Here is a 23349-nt window from a genome sequence, read left to right on the forward strand (position 1 = left end):
CTACCTTAACTACAGATGTAAGATTAAGTAAAGACTGCTGTAGCTTCTTTGGACCTCTTTCTCTGGGTTGCAGTACTCCCCTATAAAGTGTATTCAGTTGGTACCTTAACAGGTTAGGACGAAATGGATCTGTTACTTGTCTCAGCTCTCAGCTGGCCAGCATTTGTGTATTTGGCATTTTTATTATTTTAAGTGAGTTTGTGGTTCTTTCCATTTGACAAAAAACAACCTGCAATCAACTATCTGTCTGCTTATTCATAACTATCTTGTCCTTCACAGGAGAAGTGAATTTCCATTCTGTTGAACCATATAATAAGGGTCGTTTAACTGCGCTGCCATTTGCTGATATTTTACGAGATTACAAAGTTATTATGGCAGACAACGTTCCTGAAAACCCACTGAAATATCTCTATCCAGATATTCCCAAAGACAAAGCCTTTGGAAAGCACTATAGCTCTCAGCCAAATGAAGGTAGGATATTGCTTAAATAATAATAATAATAATAATAATAATAATAATAATAATAATAAATTCCCCCACCATTTTACATTAAAACTGCTGAGCATGCAAACTCCCGATGCTCATGCTTGCCACATTTGTTCTTTAAAAACAGATTAGAATTGTCCATTTTTAATTACTTCTTGTGGTGCACAAGACATCTTGCAATCAAAGCAGTAACAAAAATACAAACCAAAACTAGCAAAGAAGAAAAAGCAATCTGGCTTGGCAAAAACAGTCACTCCCCGTCTCCCTCACAAATGCGATATTAAATGGAACGTTCTCTGCAAGGTTAATTACTCAACCAGACATACAAAAACTGTATGCCCCGTCACAAGCACAGATCAGAAAGTCAAATGTGGTTAAGCCCCATCCGAAGAACTTCTGGAGCAGCCTTTAACATAGGAAGCGGCCATATACCGAGTCAAACAATTGGTCCACCTAGCTCAGTATTGTCAATTGTGGCTGGCAGTGGTTCTCCAAGGTTCCGAGCAGAAGCTTCTCCCATCACCAGTACTTTTGGCCAGGACTTGAACCTGGAACCTTTCGCATGTGAAGAATGTGTGCTCTGGCACTGAGCTATGTGTCCTCCCCCACCAGCTGTCTTCAGTGAAGAACAAATTCACCCGGCTGCACTGCTGAATATGCACTTCTGGTTTCCTAGATGGGAGATTTAATGTCCATAATGATGTTGTTGTTGTTGCTTTTAATTTAGCGCCAAGGCCTATGGAAGGAGGAACCAAAGGTTACGTCCCCTCTGTATTTATCCCAGTCTCCAAAATGTGAGTCATGCTGATTAAGTCGCGTTTCCCAAACTTCTTCGTGTGGAAAGTCTGGCATACCAGTCCAATTGGTATGTTGCTCTTCAGCAGAGGAAGTGACATTTCTTTTGCTGCTTTGTCTTGGAAACCCTCTCCTAATAAGTGGGTGAACCATCCAGGATTGATGGGAAGTGAAATTAGAGTACAGTGGTACCTCGGGTTAAGAATTTAATTCGTTCTGCAGCTCCGTTCTTAACCTGAAACTGTTCTTAACCTGAGGTACCATTTGGGGCCTCCCGCTGCCACTGTGCGATTTCTGTTCTCATCCTGAAATAAAGTTCTTAACCTGAGGTACTATTTCTGGGTTAGCGGAGTCTGTAACCTGAAGCATCTGTAACCTGAAGTGTCCCGGGGTACCACTGTATGTGCCTGAGGCATCAATTAAGCTCAGTCCCTTACAACAGTATCTGCTTCTCACGTATTACTCATTCAAGATGTCATTTTTGTCTCTCTTTTTTTAAAGCCTGAGTGATTCCACAGACCCACCTTCTCCATCAGACCTTCTCCCCATGTCTCCAAGTGTCTATGCTGTTTTGAGAGAACACCTGAGCCCTACTGTAATGGAAACTGCTGTACGTTCCAAGCTTAATTTCTTCTAAACTTGTGGTTAACATGAAGAGTTGCTGTTAAGGAGTGTATATTTTAGAATACAGTCGTACCTTGGATCCCGAAGGCCTTGCGAGTCAAACGTTTTGGCTCCCAAATGTCACAAACCCGGAAGTGAGTGTTCCGGTTTGCAAATGTTCTTTGGAACCTGAACGTCTGACATGACTTCCACGGCTTCCTGCAGCCAATCGGAAGCCACGCCTTGGTTTCCAAACGTTTTGGAAGTCGAACAGACTTCCGGAACGGATTCCGTTCGACTTCTGAAGTTCTACTGTACTGGACTGCGCAAAGCTTTATTGTCACTAACTTTTTCCCGCTGTTGATAAAACGGCACTAAGTATGTCAGCACTGGTTATCAGGTACTATAACGAAAGAGCTAGTGACTGTGTTCTTACATAATGTGAAATGAAATGATGGTTTAATGCAAATGGGTGGTGTCTCTCTGAGCAAATTGCAACCGCTTTGTACCTGTTCTTGGCTCCCACTCAGGCTGAGAGGGGGACAGCCTAACAGTGATTCTGGGTTCAGACAGCACACTAAGCCAGCCCCTGCTAAAAGGACAGCTTTAGAGGGAAGACTGAGTAGTTTGTTAGGAGGAGAAGAGAATAGTACTCCAAAACACTTAGCTCTTCACATGGTTAGGAAGCAATAAACCGTTTCCAAATAAAATTCTTGCAGCCGCTCTTAAAAGACTCCCTGCACATACACGTATGTTTGCTACCTTGCAGCTCCAGAAACTGCTTACATTTTAAGGAATTATGCAAACACTGCACACAGCACCCTGATAAATGTATGCTTATAGGAGAAAATTTCTACATTTATAACCAAACTACTGTATTTGTAGCCCTCAGTAGGCTGCAGTTTCTTTTGCTATGATGAATAGTTTTGTATAATTCACAAGCTTGCACATTCCTCCACCAACTAAGGAAAAGACAACACTTTGCTTATTTAGTACTGCTTCCTCCGCAGAACTGATATGGCACAAACTTCCAAAACGAAGCTGGGTCTTTTAAAAATGATTTTAAAGATCAAATTTGGCCTCTAATCCTCAGTGATATTCCCCCGCCCCGCCCCACCCCGCGTGCTGAATTAATTGGGTCAACAGTACCATTGTGCCTTCATTATGTAACAACTAGATTTCACACCACAGTAGAAAATTAGGTCAATCTTCCACAAGAGGGGAACAAATAGATTGTTTGCTTCAGCTTTCAGTTTTCAGATACACATTTGGCATTTTCATTTCCAGCAAGCTGTAGCTCAACCTGCATTTAAGAAAAACAAACAGCAACGAATTTCCACAAACTAATAGATTCTTCTTCTTCTTCTCTTCCAGTTAAGTTCTCCATATTCAGCTGACTGACGATTCTAAAGTGCATATGTATGTTTTTAAACAGAAACATTCCTAAGAAGATGTTTTTTCTAGTTCCCTTTGTAGATACTGTATCTGTACCCTGTGGAGCACAGATGGGGAACCTGTGGCCCTACAGACATTTCTGGAGTACAACTGCCATCATCAATTACTGTTAGTCATCCTGACTGGTGTTGATGAGAACCACAGGTTCTTCATCACTCCTCCAGACACACAATTGTCTTTGACCAAACTCTGCTTTCATAAATTAAGTCAATACTTGGCCTGATTCAGACATAACACTAAGCCATGGATTGGGCCCAAAGAACAAACTGTGATAAGCCTCTGGCTTGTGCACACCACCCCTGCTCTCCATGGTTTATCCCGAGGGATAGCTCAGTCAATACAGCATGAGACGCTTAATTTCAGGGTCATGGGTTCAAGACCCACATGGGGCAAAAGATTCCCGCATTGCAGCAAGTTGAATGAGATTGTACTTGTGGTCCTTTCCAACTATTTTGTGATTCTCTTATTCTAGTCCTGGCTTGTTTGAACTAAGCACAGTGAACATAAATCACCATTTCCTTAGTTTGCCATAACAGAAAGCTGCAGATGATTTAAAACTGCTAATGGAAGCAGTGCCGGATTTACGTATAAGCTAAACAAGCTATAGCTTAGGGCCCCGCTCTTCTTAATTGTATTTCTTAAAATACTTCTTAATTGTATTTCACTATGAATATACTTCTTCTTAATTGTATTTCAGTTCAACAATCACTTTGATAAAATTTTGTTATGTGCAAATGGCTCTAGATACCTATTAGGTCCATAAATTACCATATAGCATATATTCAACACAAAAAACAGTGACAATTTGTTGTTGCCAAAGGACAGCTGGACATAGAAAGGGCCCCATTACCTTCAGTAGCTTAGAGCCTCATCAAACCTAAATCCGGCCCTGGATGGAAGTATGCACTTTCCTGACATTGCATGTGAAGGAGGAGAGCATTGGCACTGTGCAAGCCTGAGGCTCACTTTGGCTTATTCTCACAACCCTGGTTTAGCATTATGTCTGAACTGGGACTAGAACTTAGTACATGAAACAAGTGGCAATGAAAAATTAGGAAATGGATGTACTACTGAAAAGCTAGAATCAAATTAGTTGCACAGGTCTAAAAATATTATTTCTGCCTTTATACTCTATATAGATATAATTTAATGTAGAATTGTAGTAGAATTCCTACTGCTCTTTGCAAGCTGTCCTTCCCACTCCCTAAAAATTGGGGTTCTATATTTCAATTCTTGCCACTTCTGGATCCTGAACTATGAATCCTGGCAGACATTCTAAAATCCACCATGTTTTCAACAAAACGTCCAAGTCATGCATATTTTTGCTATATATTTATTCTTGTGATATTTTAATCTGTGTGCACCAAACTGTCATTCTTACAATATATTAAACCTTGATACATTGGAGAACTGAGCCAAACATGCATATGTGTGAATAACTCTTCGAAGCAGCCTTAAAAACTACAAGCTAGAGTGACTGCAAGCAACGTAATTATGTGTGGAAACATATTGGGCCTTTCATTAAAGCCTAGCCGCATTGGAAATATTGAATAAATTGACACACATCCAGAAACGGCTGGACATCAGATTGAGAACTGGATTTTCTAGCTCCAAGACAAGTGGTTTTTGCATGGCCAAAAGAATAGCAGGCCCCCTTGGCTGGAGAGTGTATAGTGAATATGACTATCAGCTGATTATATAAAGAATCCACTACCGATACCTGAGCCTGGTTCAAGTTGGTGTTGAATGGTAGAGAATTGTTATATTTTTGTGTCTTTATAGTTTTAAGTCTAGTTGACTATGAGATAAGAACATTGGAATGGGCTTATGTTATGTACTAAGTTGAATAGGATTCAGAATGCAGCAGTCTGATCGGTCCTAGAACAATAGGATTCAGAATGCAGCAGTCTGATTAGTCCACAGGAGCCAACCAATCCAGCTCCAGGTGGAAGTGAATCCGCAACCTGATCGGCCTACAGGAGAATCCCGGAATTTGCCAATCACGTGGGGCCCATTGTGTAAATAATGTATATAAAGCAGACATTCTGGGGGAACTTCCATTCCTCCTCACCACTATGAGCTGAATAAAGAGCATGAAATCCACTCTCGATTCCAAGTATATCTCAGCTTACCATGCTTAATATCAGCTGTGACATTGAATGAAAGTTAGAATTTTTTTCCCTAGATCCCAGGTGAGAGCTGGGAGGGACTACTGCCTTCTGTGGGTGGTAAGGGTTAAGAACTACCTTTAAGAGAGGACTCCATAGACTATTTTTACTACTGTTCGTGGATTGTTTTTTTACATTAGTTTTCTGTACCTTAGTGAATAATGAAAAAACAAAAAATCTTAATGGCAAAAAAAGATTTATCTGATGAGTTGGTGCATTTGCACAGAAGAAGGGTAGAAAAGAACATTTGTCAAATAAATACTCAAATTATGTCTGTCTTTTTTGTGTGTGCCTGTGTTGTCGTTTTTTTATTTTTATAACGGCTAGGGGTCTCAGAAACTAGAAGTTACCCAAGCCCCTCTCAATCTCTGAAAGTACTTGCACACATGAAGCATGTATAATGAATGCTGTTGTTCTTGATCACTGCATAACCTTCAAGAGGTGTGTGTGTCTAATAGCATGCGTGAATGTATGCCTTAGTATACTGGACAACTAGAAACAACCACAGAACCAAAAGAGCTAAATGCTTTCTGGACCAAGCTTTGCCCATGGTGATAAGAGGAAGGCATTCTGCTCATGCTGGAGTCCTCACTTTCTCCATTGCTACCGGAGAAGATGCTAAAATTGGTTAATATATGAGATAAAGGTAAAGGTAAAGGTACCCCTGCCCGTACGGGCCAGTCTTGACAGACTCTGGGGTTGTGCGCCCATCTCACTTAAGAGGCCAGGGGCCAGCGCTGTCCGGAGACACTTCCGGGTCACGTGGCCAGCGTGACATCGCTGCTCTGGCCAGAGCCAGAGCCAGAGCCACACACGGAAACGCCGTTTACCTTCCCGCTGGTAAGCGGTCCCTATTTATCTACTTGCACCCGGAGGTGCTTTCGAACTGCTAGGTTGGCAGGCGCTGGGACCGAGCAGCGGGAGCGCACCCCGCCGCAGGGATTCGAACCGCCGACCTTTCGATCGGCAAGCCCTAGGCGCTGAGGCTTTAACCCACAGCGCCACCTGCGTCCTAATATATGAGATAGACCAGGGTTTATTTTGGGGTTCAGAGAAGTACAAACACTAGTGTGTGCATAATACGTGTGTTTTTAAAAAAAGTTTTCTGATTGAGCAGTGTTCCGAACTTTCATGCAAATAAGGAACTGGGTACTATTAACCATCTCCGGCCCCCTTAACTTCCACTGCAATCCTGTTTTAAAAGCAAGGATGTGAAACCAGATTTGGGCTCCCTGGCATCATCTATTAAGCCCTGCCGCCCCATGATGGCCAGTGCAGGAGTGTTGTAACAAATTACAACACTGTCCATTTCAGTCCATGCCAATATTTCCTTGACAGCTCCCCTCTGAACTTCCTGGGTTCCTGTCTTGTTTTCAGAGTGCTTTACAATGGACGCGCTCATATATCGCTTTGCATAGATCCGAAACACTGCAATAGTAAGCTGGGGCTTTGCTTTCTTTTCTTTAACTCAGAGGAGGTTATTGAAATCAAAGGAAAAAGGAAGTCAAAGGAATCCTCCCGGCCATCTCTCTGAAGCTAGCTCTTTCTCCTTCCCCTCCCCAGGCTCCCACCACGTGGGACCGTTTTTAACTTTCGTTTTCATTGCGGACGCTGGCTTTCCCGTACTTGTCCCTGTTTCTCAGAAAGCACGTGTGGCTGTGCTGTTCCAGGAACAGCTCTCTCCTCCCGCCCTTCACCCAGGCGCGGCATCCGCCTCTTCCCCTTTCTGTGTGGTTTGGCTGGAAAAAGCAGGCTGGGATTTTGGGGGTTTCCTAGAGGTTTCTGCATGTTTGAGCCTGGCCGTTCATTGCCTTACCGAAAAGCTTGATAATGTTGAACTTGGCAGCCTTGCAGACTTCTGCTTCATTGCTCAAAGGGTGGTAACTTTGGTGGCATCAATGTAAGAAAAGTTCTACACAGGAAACTTATTTCCTGGCATAAAGGTAAAGGTACCCCTGCCCGTACAGGCCAGTCTTGACAGTCTCTGGGGTTGTGCGCCCATCTCACTTAAGAGGCCAGGGGCCAGCGCTGTCCGGAGACACTTCCGGATCACGTGGCCAGCGTGACATCGCTGCTCTGGCCAGAGCCAGAGCCAGAGCCGCACACGGAAACGCCGTTTACCTTCCCGCTAGTAAGCGGTCCCTATTTATCTACTTGCACCCAGGGGTGCTTTCGAACTGCTAGGTTGGCAGGCGCTGGGACCGAACGACGGGAGCGCACCCCGCCGCAGGGATTCAAACCGCCGACCTTTCGATCGGCAAGCCCTAGGCGCTGAGGCTTTTACCCACAGCGCCACCTGCGTCCTAGCGCCACCTGCGTCCTTTCCTGGCATAGACTCTCTTAATCTCAGGGTTGTGGGTTGGAGTTCCACATTGGGTGAAATCTTCCCTCCTCTCTCCACCCCATATCCATAGTTCACTAAGAGTTTGAGATATTACCTACAACAGTACTGATGCTAAAGGAAACGCACTACTGTGAAAACCTGATCTTTGCGGAGGTACGAAACTATAGGGAAGCTTCAAATATTTAAACAGAAGCTGTAATCTGATATGCTTTTAAAAAGGTAAAAGGACCCCCGACCATTAGGTCCAGTCGTGGCCGACTCGGGTTGCGGCGCTCATCTCGCTTTATTGGCCAAGGGAGCCAGCGTACAGCTTCCGGGTCATGTGGCCAGCATGACTAAGCCACTTCTGGCGAACCAGAGCAGTGCACAGAAACGCCGTTTACCTTCCCGCCAGAGTGGTACCTATTTATCTACTTGCACTTTGACGTGCTTTCGAACTGCTAGGTTGGCAGGAGCAGGGACCGAGCAACGGGAGCTCACCCCGTCACGGGGATTCAAACCACCAACCTTCTGATCGGCAAGTCCTAGGCTCTGTGGTTTAACCCACAGCGCCACCCGCGTCCCTTTTACCTGCTTTTAACTGGGAGCTAATCCTATGCAGCTGGGGGGGGGGGCTAACTTCAGAGTAGAGCTACAGAGCATTCTGCAGGAAACCCCTTCTTGCTACAAGTCTTGGATTTGTAGATTCCACCTAGGACTGGGTTGCTAATTATTTTTTGCCAAGCACATGCAAAAATTAGGAAGCCCTCATGCAATCCTCTCAAACTCACTAACCTCGAGGTTTTTGTCCCTATTAGAACAAACGGAGCCCCTTCTTTGTGTGCTTCTTCCAAGTGAGATCTGGAGGGCGGCAACATAAGAACGGGCCTTTTCTGCAGTGGCACCCTGTTCGCGGAATGCTCTCCCTAGGGAGGTTCGCCTGGTGCTTTCATTATATATTTTTAGCACCAGGTTAAAACATTCCTATTCAATCAACCTTTGGCTGATGAATATTCTACAGCCTTTTAAATGCATCTGTGGGAAGGGGGAGGGTGTTTTGTTGTTTTGGCTTAATTATTTACTGTGCTTTATCTTGCATTTATTTCTTTGAACTGCCTCTGGGATCTCTTGATGAAGGGCAGTATATATTAAAACAACAACAACACAGCAGCAGCAGTAGTGTCAAATTCTGTCAAAGAAACATCTGTCAACAGCCCTGAGATATATGGATTGAATTTGATATTTTTTAAAGAAATAAAAAACCACCACCCCCCACATATCTTGCCAAGGGGAACAATGCTTTTCCTATAATATTTTTATTTTATTTTTTTAAAGGGCGAGGATGAGGAGACGGTAGAGAGAGAGCGTTAGCTAGCTTTAGGAAACGATTGCAAAAAGAACACAGCAAGACCAGAGGACGATTATAGCACGGCCCCTTTGCTAAGATACAGCTGTGCTTTTGCAGGAGAGGGAGGAGGGCGCAATGGTGGGAACAGCCTTATTATTCAAAGAAGGCGGAACACACTCTCCTGAATGGTTGCTCGCCGAAAGCAGCGCCTGGCTGATTGGTCGCGCGCCTGCCGCCGCTTGCTATTTCCTAGTCCGACTTACTTTCGTTTTAGACAGAGTCGGGGAGCATCGGCGCGCACTGCGGGGCATCTGCAGACCAGCCAGGTAAGCAGAAGGAGCAAGGGGCTGCTTGCTTCCGTGCTTGTGTAGTTTTGGGCTCTCCAAGAATGCAAGGGAGATAGATGTATGCAAAAAGGGACAGCCGTCTGCTTGGGCCTTACGGATTTCCAGGGTCTTCGCGCAAGCCTCTCTCCAACTCAGGGATATAATATAAGGCTGTGCTCCCTCGATTTATGCGAGAGTAAGGCTGCATCCATTCTAGGCATTGCCTCCCCTAAGTGTGTGTGTGTGTGTGTCTATATATATATGTCTATATATATCTATATATCGGGGAACTGTAGCTTACTCCGCACAGAATTGCAATTCGCAGCACGCTTAAACTGATAGTGCCAGGATTCTTATTTTTTTGAGGGGGGGATGTAAAATATGCATCAAGGGTGCTTTAAATTAATGGTGCGAATGGTTTCGAAGTTTTTTCTCTCCCCCCTCCTGTGCAAATGCACCAGTTACTCAGGAAAATCCTTTTTTTGGGGGGGGGGCATTCAGATTTTTCGTTTTTTCATCATGCCAAGTTCTATTCGGAAGCAGCTGGACGCAACTTCCAAGTATATGGAATGCACAGTTGCATTCTTGGAATGTGTCGCAAACCCTTGAGTGTTGCAAGCTTCGCTGGCGATTGCACATATTTTCCGGAGCCAGAATGCGTAGCCGGGGGCGGGCAGCTCCCCCCCCCCATCAAATAAATAAATAAAAATATCACAATCTTCCTCCCTGGCAGGTACCTTTCCCTAGAAAACATCAGTGCCTGATTTTGTATAATAATTTTTATTAATTTTTAATCCCATTGATCCAAAAGAGCCACATTTTCACAATATCAAATTACAATACAATTTTTTAAAAAAAAAAATATTCTAATACAAAATTAAACCATTAAGGGTGACTTCCCGTGTGTTGGATATCGGGGTACAAAGTTCTTATTTCTTTCTGCTTCCATAATCTTGATTATTCTAATGACAGCAGTTCTGATTTTGATCCTTTATTTAGCAGTGCCTGCTTTTGTTACTTACGTATGTGGCATATTATTTTATCCTTCCCTGAAATGTGTGAGCCGTTGTCTACAGAACATGGAAATTTAGAATACTAACTGGCCATCTCTCTTGCTCAGCCTTGCACCACTACTTGGACCATAGAGCCATTTAGTACCTTGCTGAGCATAAAGACCTGGCTAAGGTCAGGGGTGACAGGGGAGTCTCAATGGGCTATGCTTACTGAGCGTGCACAGAAAAACTGCATTGGAAAAAAGGAACTGGAGAAGGAAGTGTGAAACGGATTTCAGCAAATCCAAGAAAACTTGTTTTAGTTTAGGGTTGTTGTTTTTTAAAAGGCGTGTTCTTTGTAATTTTGCAAAGTATACCCTTTAACTGCATGAGAGGTACGCCCAGCTGTCTTTTTTTTATTTACCTTCTAGTTGTCAAATGATGTAAGATTTTGACAGATTTTTCTTGGTAGTCAAAAGAAAAACAATTTAAAACAGCTGTTTTTGAGACGTTTCATTCTGAATCTGCTAGACAGAACCAGACAGAAGTCCTGCCCCCTGCCCAACATAAATCCTGGCTACGCCCATGGCAGAATTAAAGCAGAATAAGAGGGAATTGGTTATTAAGGTGCTAAAGATTGAGTTATTTCTCCCAACTTGTCTTGGTCCAGATTGCGATCTGTCTGGGGCCAATTCAGAAATGCACTGAGCATCATCCCATTCAAATTAAGCATTATTTTGCCCCTCTAATTTGAGTGGGGAAGGGCTAAAAGCATGCCTGTTAAATCTTGCCCACTGAACCCAGTGGTGTGTGATACTGCTTAACTTAGGGGTTAGATTGCACCTCTTTTCTCCAGTTGCTGAATTAATGTAAGTCACAAGAGAGGGGAGATTTATGAACTTTCTGCAGGATGTGTCCATATGCCAAACAGTTTGGCAATTTTCCTGTACATTTTAAATTATTTGTACCTACATACAGTATCCACCTAACCTTATAACAGAAGAATGCTATAAAACTAAGCCCTGTTGCATTCAGTGCGGCTTACTCCAAGGTAAGTGGGTATAGGATTGGAGCCTAAGTCCTGCTCATCCCCATTTCCCACCCTTACAATTCCTCCACTAGCCTTTTTACTCCCTGTTGCAAAGGCAGAAATTTTTTGCTGTTCATATAGCTTAATAATAATAATTCATACCCTGCCCATCTGGTTGGGTTTCCCCAGCCACTCTGGGCGGCTTACAGCACATATAGAAACATAGTAAGACATTGAATATTAAACATTATAAAATGCAGTGTTGCTTGGCACAGAATTCAAGATTGCTTTTTAGTACAGCTGGGCCTAACCCATTTTCTGATGGAGCAGCCTTGTGAACGGACAAGTTACTGGCTTGCAGGTCTCTCTGCCTTTGCTAGCTTCCTAAACTTTTGGTAGCCTGCAGTTCCATTCTGATCTCAGAGAAGAGGAAGCTAAAATCTCCACTGAGGTGTGTGATAGAGAACATTACGGTAAGTATTCTTAAAAACTGTTCTCCTTTTGATTCTGCAGGATGAGTCAGTGGTATAAACTGCAGCAGTTGGATTCAAAATTCCTGGAGCAAGTACACCAGCTCTACGATGACAGTTTCCCCATGGAGATACGACAGTATCTAGCGCAGTGGCTGGAAGCCCAAGACTGGTGAGAGGCCAACTTGTGTTTGAGATGTCAAATGATAAGATTGTGTTCCAAACTGTGCATGGCCTAATTTTCTCCTGTCAAAACAATTGGGCTTTGAAAAGTGCCGAAGATAATGTTTGCATAGGAACTAAGTTTTGGTAAAGCAAGTAAACAACATGTTTTATTGTAAGCCCTTGTTTGGCAACCAATTTAATGTTGAGATGTAAGCAAGTTGAGCCAATGACATCCTAAGTCGTGTTAACAAAGTTTTGTCATCCTGTTGAGGATGTTACTTGCATCTGGTCCTTGACCACTTGTGACCAAGTGAAAATGCCTGACATCTCCACCAACCAGGAATCATTGGATCTGGACGGTTTTTGCACACTAATACCCCACCCTACCAGTTACATTTTATCTGCTCAATCGAAATGAAATTCTGGAACGAAATTGCTTTTCCTGAGCAGTAGCAGATATCGTTAAGAAAGAGGTCCGAATAGGCCAATACAGCGGTACCTTGGTCCTCAAACTTAATCCGTTCCAGAAGTCCGTTCCAAAATCAAAGGCACGCATTCCCATAATGCAAAAATGGATTAATCCATTCCAGACTTTTTAAATAAAAAACCTAAGAAAGCAATTTAACCTGAATTTTACTATCTAACAAGACCATTGATCTATAACAGGGGTCAGCAACCTTTTTCAGCCGTGGGCCGGTCCACTGTCCCTCAGACCATGTGGTAGGCTGGACTATACAGTGGTACCTCAGGTTACATACACTTCAGGTTACATACGCTCCGCTAACCCAGAAATAGTGCTTCAGGTTAAGAACTTTGCTTCAGGATGAGAACAGAAATCGTGCTCCGGCAGCAGCGGGAGGCCCCATTAGCTAAAGTGGTGCTTCAGGTTAAGAACAGTTTCAGGTTAAGAACAGACCTCCGGAACGAATTAAGTACTTAACCCGAGGTACCACTGTATTTTGAAAAAAGGAAAGAAAAAAAGAACGAATTCCTATGCCCTACAAATTACCCAGAGATGCATTTTAAATCAAAGGACACATTCTACTCATGTAAAAACACCTGATTCCCGGACCGTCTGCGGGCCAGATTTAGAAGGCGATTGGGCCGCATCCAGCCCATGGGCCTTAGGTTGCCTACCCCTGATCTATAAAATGAAAGCAATAAGCAACATACTGCAGTCACACAATCAATCAGTCATTAGCTGAACTGGGTTCCACACAGATACAAAAACGCAAAATAAATAGCAGAAACAGGCAGACTTCAGCGTAACACTCAAAATGGAAGTGTGGCACTCAAATCGGAAGCGTAACACAAAACAGAGCACGTTCAGCTTCCGAAAAACATTTGCAAGCTGGAACACTTGACTTCTGGGTTTGCAGTGTTTGGGTTCCAAGTTGTTTGAGTACCAAGGTGTTTGAGAACCAAGGTATCACTGTATATATGTGAACTGTCCCTGGATCAAGTGACTTTTCTTCAAGTTCTTAAACTTCTTAACCCAGCTCAAGGTTGTCATCTGAACAAGCCAGATGTTCAACAGAGAATCGATCGCAACCAGTCCATCATTTGGAAAGCAAGACTTCAGAGCCGTCTTGCCCCAAAATGGCAACTAGACATTCTGTTTTGGCGACTACAACCTTGGTTTAAGGAGCCATTTGGCGTGTAGCTTATATATATTGAGTTTCTAACACTGGTACCTGGTGCTGCTCCAACCTGAAACATAATGGTGGCACACCTTATGTCCGCTTTATTTGTACCTATTTGATTCTATTTTTATTTTTTTAAAATAATTTTTATTGAATGGTTTTATGTTACAAAAAACAATACAGCCATACTACCACAAAATATAATTAAGAAAAAAAAATTTACATACCTCAATATTTAGTTTGTTATTTGTTATTTACCGTCTTATTTCCTCCCAAACATTGCATACAACAACACACATGTGTGCAGACACCCACACACCCGCACAGAAAATGATAATAATGAAAGTAAATATTTTTCCCCTTTTATCTTCCAAAATCTTTTCTTCAACTTTGACTTCCTATCAAGTCCCTTTGCATATGTTTTATCTTACATTTGAATGTACACAAAACAATAAACCTTTCTATATAATTTTTCTAATACATTCTGAAAACATAATAAATCTTTAATTGTAGTCCACCTCCTTTTATTTCCTTTATCACTCGAATGCTAGCACGGAGTCAAAACTACTATTGTATTTTTGAACATATTTTTTATAAACATCCCATTTTTCCGCCAATTTTTGCTTTGAGTTTCCTCTGAGTTTACTAGTCAGTTGAGCCGTCTCCACCAATTCCTGTAATTTGATTTGCCAATCTGTTATTTTTGGAGCCTCATGATCTTTCCATCCCTTGGCCACAAGTATACGAGCCGCTGCGGTTGCATACAAGAATACCTCTCTTAGATTTTTTTGGGATCTCTTTATCTAAAATACTTAATAGAAATGCCTCCGGTTTTTTAGTAAAAGTTATCCCCATCATCTTTTTTAATTCATCGTATATTTTTCCCCAAAAAATCTTCATCTTTCCACACGTCCACCACATGTGGATCATGTCACCGTTATTTCCTCCACATCTCCAACAAGCATTCGCCAAATTTTTATACATTCTTGATAATCTGGAAGGAGTGAGGTACCACCTATGAGCCATTTTCATCATGTTCTCTCTTATATTATAGCTGGCTGTAAATTTCAAATTTACCTTCCATAAGTTTTCCCAATCTTTTAGCATAATTATGCAATTATGTACCTATTTGATTCTAGCTGCAGTGCAGTATTGTTATTTGGGATTTCTGCTGCAAATCATAAACCAAAATAGGCTGCTGGAAGGGCAGAGGGGAGGGCCCCAGAGCCTTGCAAGAAGGTTTGTGGAAGGGCAAAGAAGCTGAAAGTGAACATCTTCCATTGCTTCATCTCCCAGGGACCATGCTGCTAGCGATATTTCGCAGGCGACTCTACTGTTCCATAACCTGCTGTCTCAGCTGGATGACCAATACAGCCGCTTCACACAGGAAAACAACTTTTTACTTCAGCACAACATTAGGAAGAGCAAACGAAACCTACAGGTAATGTCCTTGTGAATGAGAAGTAAAAAAAAAGTACTGTGGTACCTCAGGTTACATACGCTTCAGGTTACAGACTCCGCTAACCCAGAAATAGTGCTTCAGGTTAAGAACTTTGCTTAGGATGAGAACAGAAATCGTGCTCTGGCGGCGCAGCGGCAGCAGGAGGCCCCATTAACTAAAGTGGTGCTTCAGGTTAAGAACAGTTTCAGGTTAAGAACAGACCTCCGGAACGAATTAAGTACTTAACCCGAGGTACCACTGTATGTAAAATTCTTCACATGGTTTACATACTCTCTTCATTCATGCAAGGATCTCGCCATGATCCTTCCATTCAGAAGGGCCTTGATAGTAAGGTAAAGGTAAAGGTACCCCTGCCCGTACGGGCCAGTCTTGACAGACTCTGGGGTTGTGCGCCCATCTCACTTAAGAGGCCAGGGGCCAGCGCTGTCCGGAGACACTTCCGGGTCACGTGGCCAGCGTGACATCGCTGCTCTGGCCAGAGCCAGAGCCAGAGCCGCACACGGAAATGCCGTTTACCTTCCCGCTGGTAAGCGGTCCCTATTTATCTACTTGCACCCGGAGGTGCTTTCGAACTGCTAGGTTGGCAGGCGCTGGGACCGAGCAGCGGGAGCGCACCCCGCCGCAGGGATTCGAACCGCCGACCTTTCGATCGGCAAGCCCTAGGCGCCGAGGCTTTAACCCACAGCGCCACCTCCCCAAGTAAATGCTGGAAGTTTTCTTGGTCATGTACCAGTGAAACAAATGAGAACAGTCTAAGAACACTGCTAAACCAATTTATTTATCCAGTCAATCCATCTTCATAGGGTACTCTTGAAATTGCACCTCTGGGACTGGCATAATAATTTTATTATTTATACCCCATCCATCTGGCTGGGTTTCCCCAGACACTCTGGGCAGCTTATATAGCACATAGAAAAAACTCAAACATTAAAAACCTCTCGATACAGGAGAGGAGTTGGTATCCTAACAACTCTCAGCATCTGTAACAAACCATAGCTCCCAAAACTCTTGGGGAAGCCATGAATGGTTAAAGTGGCATTGTAGTGCTTCAAATGAATACATGCAATTACTGTATTTTTCACTCTATAGGACGTACCAGCTGATAAGACGCACCTAGTTTTGGGAGGAGGAAAACAAGAAAAAAATATATTCTGAATCCCAGAAGCCAGAACAGCAAGAGGGATTTGGCTTCTGGGATAGCCTCTTGCTGTTCTGGCTTCTGGGGTAGCCCACTTCTGGGGTAGCTGCCCTGCGGAGGCTTCATGTGGCTAAGCCTGAAGCCAGAACAGAGAGAGGGGGCGCTGTGCAGCGCTCCCTCTCCCTGTTCTGGCTTCTGGGATAGCCGCGCAGCCTGCATTTGCTCCATAAGACGAACACATATTTTCCCTTACTTTTTAGGAAGGGAAAAGTGCGTCTTATAGAGCGAAAAATACGATACTTCACAGCCAGCAGCTTTGTGTATTACGGTCCTGAAAATTTTAGCGTGTCTTCAAATCAAGGGTGATGTTGGCAGATCCCCCCCCCCCTTTAATGTTTGTTCAACACTTACTGGTCCACAATCTTGGATCTTGTGTGTTGAACTGGCCCCCCAAATTTGGGGTGCTACATAACATCTGCAGTAGTGAAGTTTATGCATATTGACTCTCTACCTGCAATAAGGTGGCTCTCTGAAGGATGTGGGATACTCGTGATCTGTCTTCAGAAATTCAAAATGCTGAGATGAGCATAAATAAGTGCAGATTTTCCCCGGGACCATGGTTTGCCCAGGTGCATGTGTGAATAGGCTCTACATCTGCTTCTTGGCAGCTCACCTGTTGTGAGTTTGAGCACTCAGCATCCTTTTTTATTTGAGTTTGATGGGACGTCAAAACCTGAGGATGCCCTGGTCAATGTTGTTTAGTTCCTCCTGTTGTTGTTATTTTATAGGCAAATGTAGCAAAAAGAGAGAGAAGCTGGGCCAGCTTGCATTAACCTGTTCTTTATGGTGTATTCTAGAACACTTTTGAGGAAGACCCCATGTTCATGGCCATGATGATCTCCAAGTGTCTGCATGAAGAAGAGAAAATCCTAAAGGTGGCTGAGGAAGTAGATAAGGTAACTGTTTTCTCCCTTGCTTTTTTATCTCTGGGCAAACAGCATCATGTCATTGAGGGATGCCCTCTAGCGATCCACAGCGACATTCACACAGCACGCCATGTGGAGTGCTGCCCCAACCTTAAATGCTGAAGCTCAGGCTGGTCTTCCATGAAGATGTCCTTTACTGTCAAGTCTGCTCAAAGCCTGCGATTGTCTTTGGGGGTTTCTGTTGTTGCTTGACCTGGGTGTCATCAAAGTTAAAACAAGTGAATGGGAGAGCCTTCTTAGGGCTGGCACCTCAGCTGTGGAACAATCTCTTCTTTTGAATTACTGTTGGGGTTTTTTAATAGTTCATTTTTTAAACAGTGTTGTTATACATTCACATCATTTTCAGTTTTTACACTCCAGGGATTGGAGTTAGGTCCCTCGGACAACCCCCCCCCCCCCCGCACGTGTTTTCCAATTCCCCTCTATATTTTTTGCATCTAATTACATTTGTCTAATCCATTTTATCTCCTTTTCTACCTTAACTAATATTACATTATAAGTGTTACAACAATCCTCCTAACGTTTTTAAGTATACACAGTGGCCTTTAAGATTTTCTATAAACTTTCCCCACTCTTGACTGAATTTCTTGTCACCTTGGTGCTGTTAAAAAACATCTGCAAACAAATGCAGTTTCCCACGACGTCCAATTCAGCCCCAATTCTCTTTGAAACCAACAGTATTAAAGCCCCAGGCGTTCCCTGGAATGCTGGAATTCACAAAGCATTGGAATGAGCATTGCAGCGTCTGTAGGACTTTTATTTTTGTAGCCTGCAGCTCCCTTCCCTGGAGTCTAAAATCCCGTCATGACTCCCATATACCTGGGAGTAAGAGATCAAGCAACAGAATAATCTGGCCACATTAAGGAAGTTTTGTCCATGGTATGATTATTTTCCACCTTGTCATTTTGACACTTTGGCACCCTGTTTGCAAAATTTAACAGTTCCAAAAAACAGACGCGCTTTCACTTTTGCAAGATTGAATATACAGTACTGCCTTCGGCTGGTACTTGAGGGTCGATTTCTTAAAAATTCCACTGGAAAAACGGTTATGTCCCTGTGGAGATGGCAGTATTGAGTCAGTGGTTCACGTGCTTCTGGCTTGCACTCTTCATAAAGATTTCAGGAGTGAGGTTATTATTACCCCTCTATTATTCTCCACGCTGGGTTGCTCAACCATGGCTACTGTGTCCTTTCTTTTAGCAGATCAAGATGATCAGGTGACAGCAAAAAATGGCAAGGTTTTAACGGGGGCAGTTAGAATAAGATCTACTACAGTGCTATCTCTGGCTACGAACTTAATTTGTTCTGGAGGTCCGTTCTTAACCTGAAACCGTTCTTAACCTGAGATACCACTTTAGCTAATGGGGCCTGCCAGCACGCCGCTAGCACACAATTTCTGTTCTCATCCTGAGGTAAAGTTCATAACCTGAGGTACTGCTTCCGGGTTAGCGGAGTCTGTAATCCAAAGTGTTTGTAACCGGAGTGCTAAGGGCAGTGTAAATGAAATGATGGGGTTCCAGTGATTAGGATAAGGAAGAGTATAAAGGGAAAGATAAAGGATAAAACGAATTTGAATGAGCTTGCTGAAAAAACTTTTAAAGTGAAATACAAGAAGGGAAGGCGGGAGGAAGCAAGGAAAATAAGGTTTTGAAGACTATTAGAATGAACCAGAGTTTTCTTTTAATGTTTCTTCTGTTATTATGTTGAATCTTTTGTATGTTTTTGTTTTTTATGTTTTTTGATATTGTTTGTATTTCTGATGTTTGTTGTTTGTTGTTTCGAAGTTTGTTATATTTTGTGAAACTTAATAAATATCATTAAAAAAAAAAAAAAAAAAAACCAAAGTGTTTGTAACCGGAGGTGTTTGTAACCCAAGGTACCACTGTATTTGATTATTGATGAAAACTCCCAAAATGTGTTTTCTATAGTGAAGTTTTTACCTCTATTTTCAGTACATTTTATTTTATTTTACTGCTATGGCTAGTGGTTGATGCAAATAAAGATTCTTCTGTTCTGGGAGTAAGACCCGTTGGGTTCAGTGAGGTTTACGTTTGACAACACATGGGTGGGACTGCACTATTCGGTGTTGATTTGAAAGATTTCTCCAAGTGAGCAGGTGCTCAGTTTGCCCGTCTCTTGTAGAGAATAATTTGTTTTGCGGGTTTACAGTGGTGCCTCGCAAGACGAAATTAATCCGTTCCGCGAGTCTCTTCGTCTTGCGGTTTTTTCGTGTTGCGAAGCACGGCTATTAGCGGCTTAGAAAAAGGGGGGGGAGGGAAATAACTCGCAAGACGTTTCGTCTTGCGAAGCAAGCCCATAGGGAAATTCGTCTTGCGAAGCACCTCAAAAAACGGAAAACTCTTTCGTCTAGCGAGTTTTTCATCTTGCGAGGCATTCGTCTTGCGGGGCACCACTGTATTTTCTTGTACGTAGCCATGCGGGTGGACAAATTGCAGACCTTCAGATGCTGTCAATCTCCCATCAGTCCCAGCCAGCATGGGCATGGGTCAGGGGTGATGGGCATTGTAGTCCTTTGTCCCTCCCGCATGTCACCGTGCATTCTCGTTTCCATTCCAGATGCAGCTGGGGACTGTGCAGAACACAGTAGTGCTGGGCAAAGTGAAGGAATTAGATGCGAAAGTCAAAAGCGTGAAGGATAATGTCACTGTAAGTATTGAAAGTCCAGGAGTTCTTCAGCTGAAACTTGTTGACGAAAAGCACTTGAAGGCATGCTGAGAGGTGCGAGAGCAAAATACGGGACTTGTCTTTCCTTGCCGCATTTGAACAGGGGTTTGTTCATCTTTGGAGTCGCACAGCACTACCTCATCAGTGCTGCTGTCACGAGTTTTGTGATCTGCTTTCTTGCAAGTTTACTTCACTTGCAATCTTGGTATCTCGCGGGAAGAAACGCGACCACAAGTTTTCAACCAAAGAGAGGTTGGGCTTATCGCCTTTTCCAGACAGTGTTTTTAGAAACCCACATTATGTTTGTAAGTTGTTTCATATTTGTTTTTAATGCTGCAACCCACCCTGGTTTCTTGGGGTGAAGGATGGGCAATAATTAATTAAATAAACATACATGTTAAGCCCTACATTGTTTTCAATTTCACTGAAATTGCCTAAACTAGTCTTTCCCAATGCTGGTCCACAAGATATTGCCAGGCTATGACCTTTAACCCTAGCCAGCTAGATCCTAATGCTAGTTGTCATACCAAATCCATAACCAAGCTTAGGGAAGGTTGATTTTAAGCCATGGTTATGATTGGAAAACCATGGTTTAGAATGAGTGCAGAACCTTTTTGCATCGTCATGGTTAAGAGTGCTCCCAGGGATGTTCTGGGAGCATCCGAGTTGCTGAAGCCCCATGCCAGATTGGGACCAATGGAAAGATGATGTGTTAAGCATTGCATCTGCAGTGGGAGCCAGTTTTGCAGGCTTTCTTAACCCAGCACCACCAACGGGTCTTTCTAGTGTCTCAATGCACATTCCACAACCCCTGTACTTTTGGAATCTGAACCAGTGTTAAAGTTAACCGGAGTTAAGTGTGAATGTCTTTACTGAGTCACTGCCTATCCTAGATGTCTAAATTGGTTTACTTAGACAAGTCATGACTAAACGGTCTCTCCCTTGAGTGCTCGAAACCTCACTATAATAAGGAGCCAGTATGGTATGGTGGTTCAGGTGTTGGACTAGGAATGGGGGAGGCTTGGGTTCAAATCTCTACTCAGACACATCTCACTGGGCCAGTCACTCTCTGTCTCTCTTAGCCTAACCTTACCCCTCACAGAATTGTTGCAGAGATAAAAGGGGGTGGGAGGGATAACCTGAGCTCCCGGTAGGAAAGGTGGGTGGGGCAACTTAAGAATTCTTTGCCATTTCCCAGTGCGTAAGCTTGTCATTGCTTTTCCAGGGAATTGAACAGATCATCAAAAACCTGGAGGATGCGCAAGACGAATACGACTTCAAATACAAAACCTTGCAGGTCAGAGGTGAGCAGTTCAGCTTTGCAGGGGTTCAAAACCATAACCGTTCTAGAAAAATGCTTGTGATGCTTTGTCGGGAATTGTGATTTGAGGGTGAGGCCGGCTTTTCATGTGAAGCTTATTTATAGAAAAGGTAAAGGGACGTGGGTGGTGCTGTGGTCTAAACCACTGAGCCTCTTGGGCTTGCTGATTGGAAGGTCGGCAGTTCGAATCCCTGCGGCGGCGTGAGCCTCCTGTTGCTCTGTCCCAGCTCCTGCGAACTTAGCAGTTCGAAAGCACGCCAGTGCAAGTAGATAAATAGGTACCGTTTTGACGGGAAGGTAAATGGCGTTTCTGTGCGCTCTGGTTTCCATCACGGTGTCTCGTTGTGCCAGAAGATGGCCACATGACCAACCTGTCCATGGGCAAACACCGACTCTGTCGGCCTGAAAGCGAGATGAGCGCAGCAACCCCATAGTTGCCTTTGACTGGACTTAACCATCCAGTAGTCCTTTTCTCTCAATCTTATTTCCTTAAAGAATTTTTTTTAAAAAAAAAACCCTTGGCACCATACATTTTCTCTCAGGAGCCAGGCAATTGTTTCCTCAGGGACAGAATGCAGGACTTAACATTATGAAGACGGCCTGAGGCCTTAACAGAAAGGGAAGATTGTCAGATGGGAGAGGAACTGGATGCCATTTTGTGCTGTTTTTCCTTTATAAAAATGCAGGCCTCTGCCATTTAATATTTTTTTTATCCCAACGGATCTCTGAAACTGGACATAAACCGGGGGGGGGGGGGTGAGAGAGAGAGAACACACCGTACCTGGCTAAGTGCCTCTAGCAAATTACCTCAGAAAATGAAGGTTTGGGGAGGGTCTGCGCAAAACATCTGGCTGCCTGAAGCAAATGGCATCTCCTCCATGGGTCCCAGGATGTGGCTGGCCCTCGAGGGTTTACTCTTCTGTTGAACGACACAATATATATGTGGGCTTTGAGCATGGAATTAATACCAGTTTCCCTAAGCATCGTTAACAAGGAGGTCGGTCTTAAAACCTTTGTCTATAATGCGCAGGAATAGGTTCCTGGTTTTCCGAGCACTTCTGCTTTTGAAGGGGACAAAAAAAATCTCCCCTCCTAAATACATTCCAGCTGCTGAGCTATGTGGTTTTACTTTTCTTTTTAAAAGTTCTACAAACTTAAGAGTGTTCTTTAAATGTAATGCCGTAACACAGGAATTCTTCTTTGGTCTGTTTTTGCAGAAAATGAGCCCTGTGGTATGACCCAGGAAGACTTCCAAAAGGAAAAAATGCAGCTCCACACAATGTATTTGCAGCTTGACCTCATGAGACAGGTGATTCTTTGGTGAACTTGTGGAGAGGCATTGTATACTTGTCTAAATTGCTGGTATGCAACTCCCTCCCCCCTCCCTTGGCTTAGCACAGGTGGGGAACTGGCTGGCAGGCAGTCAGGCGTTTTACTTAAGAAACATCTTGACCACTTGTGCTTCATCTCTCCTTGCAAAGTACAGGGAAACTTTGGTTTTTATTCAAGGCCAGGGGTAGCCAACACACAGGACTTTCCAAATGTTGAACATCAGCCCAAGCCAGCACATAGCTGTCAACTTACAGATTTGAAAATAAGGGACCAGCAGCCTTGAAAATAAGGGACCAGCAGCCAAAATAAGCGAACCTGCAGCCTCACCTGTTCCAGGCACTCCAGTCTTCCTCTCCTCCTGCAGTCTGGTCAAACTCATGCTGGTAGCTTCGAGAACACTGTCCAACCAACTTTGTAACCAGAGGTTCAACTGAATAGAATCTGAATCACATGCACCACAAGGCCTATGCAGCCTCAACTTAAGATGGCTCCCCAGCCTGGCTTTGCACTGCAAAGTTTGCAGCAGCACATGCAACAAAATGGCATCCAGCATTCAAAAACCTCCTCAGCTTGCATTAACTAGCCACACACAAGGCATGCAAGCTCCACCCCCCAGTCGTT

At 43.5% G+C, this 23349-nt stretch overlaps 2 protein-coding genes across 6 annotated transcripts in view; both read left to right on the forward strand.

Annotated features, from left to right (window-relative positions):
- STAT4 (signal transducer and activator of transcription 4) overlaps positions 1-5785 on the forward strand; it is a 36935-nt gene extending 31150 nt beyond the window's left edge. For 3 of the 4 annotated variants that reach the window (XM_079978039.1, XM_079978040.1, XM_079978037.1), the window contains exons 21-24: positions 280-471; positions 1214-1280; positions 1783-1891; positions 3259-5785. In XM_079978039.1, the coding sequence (XP_079834165.1) occupies positions 280-471; positions 1214-1280; positions 1783-1891; positions 3259-3285 (395 nt within the window). In that variant the 3' untranslated portion in view covers positions 3286-5785. The remainder of the gene's footprint in view (positions 1-279; positions 472-1213; positions 1281-1782; positions 1892-3258) is intronic. The other variant, XM_079978038.1, reaches the window with a different exon arrangement.
- A 3615-nt stretch (positions 5786-9400) lies between these two features.
- STAT1 (signal transducer and activator of transcription 1) overlaps positions 9401-23349 on the forward strand; it is a 43406-nt gene continuing 29457 nt past the window's right edge. Inside the window, exons 1-7 of one of the 2 annotated variants that reach the window (XM_079978196.1) lie at positions 9401-9504; positions 12040-12168; positions 15101-15245; positions 17262-17360; positions 19968-20057; positions 21301-21379; positions 22614-22705. In XM_079978196.1, the coding sequence (XP_079834322.1) occupies positions 12041-12168; positions 15101-15245; positions 17262-17360; positions 19968-20057; positions 21301-21379; positions 22614-22705 (633 nt within the window). In that variant the 5' untranslated portion in view covers positions 9401-9504; position 12040. Of the gene's footprint in view, positions 9505-9680; positions 9701-12039; positions 12169-15100; positions 15246-17261; positions 17361-19967; positions 20058-21300; positions 21380-22613; positions 22706-23349 lie in introns of those variants that run through there. The other variant, XM_079978195.1, reaches the window with a different exon arrangement.

Source organism: Podarcis cretensis (assembly GCF_951804945.1).
Source record: "Podarcis cretensis genome assembly, chromosome: 1".
Classification (NCBI taxonomy): domain Eukaryota; kingdom Metazoa; phylum Chordata; class Lepidosauria; order Squamata; family Lacertidae; genus Podarcis; species Podarcis cretensis.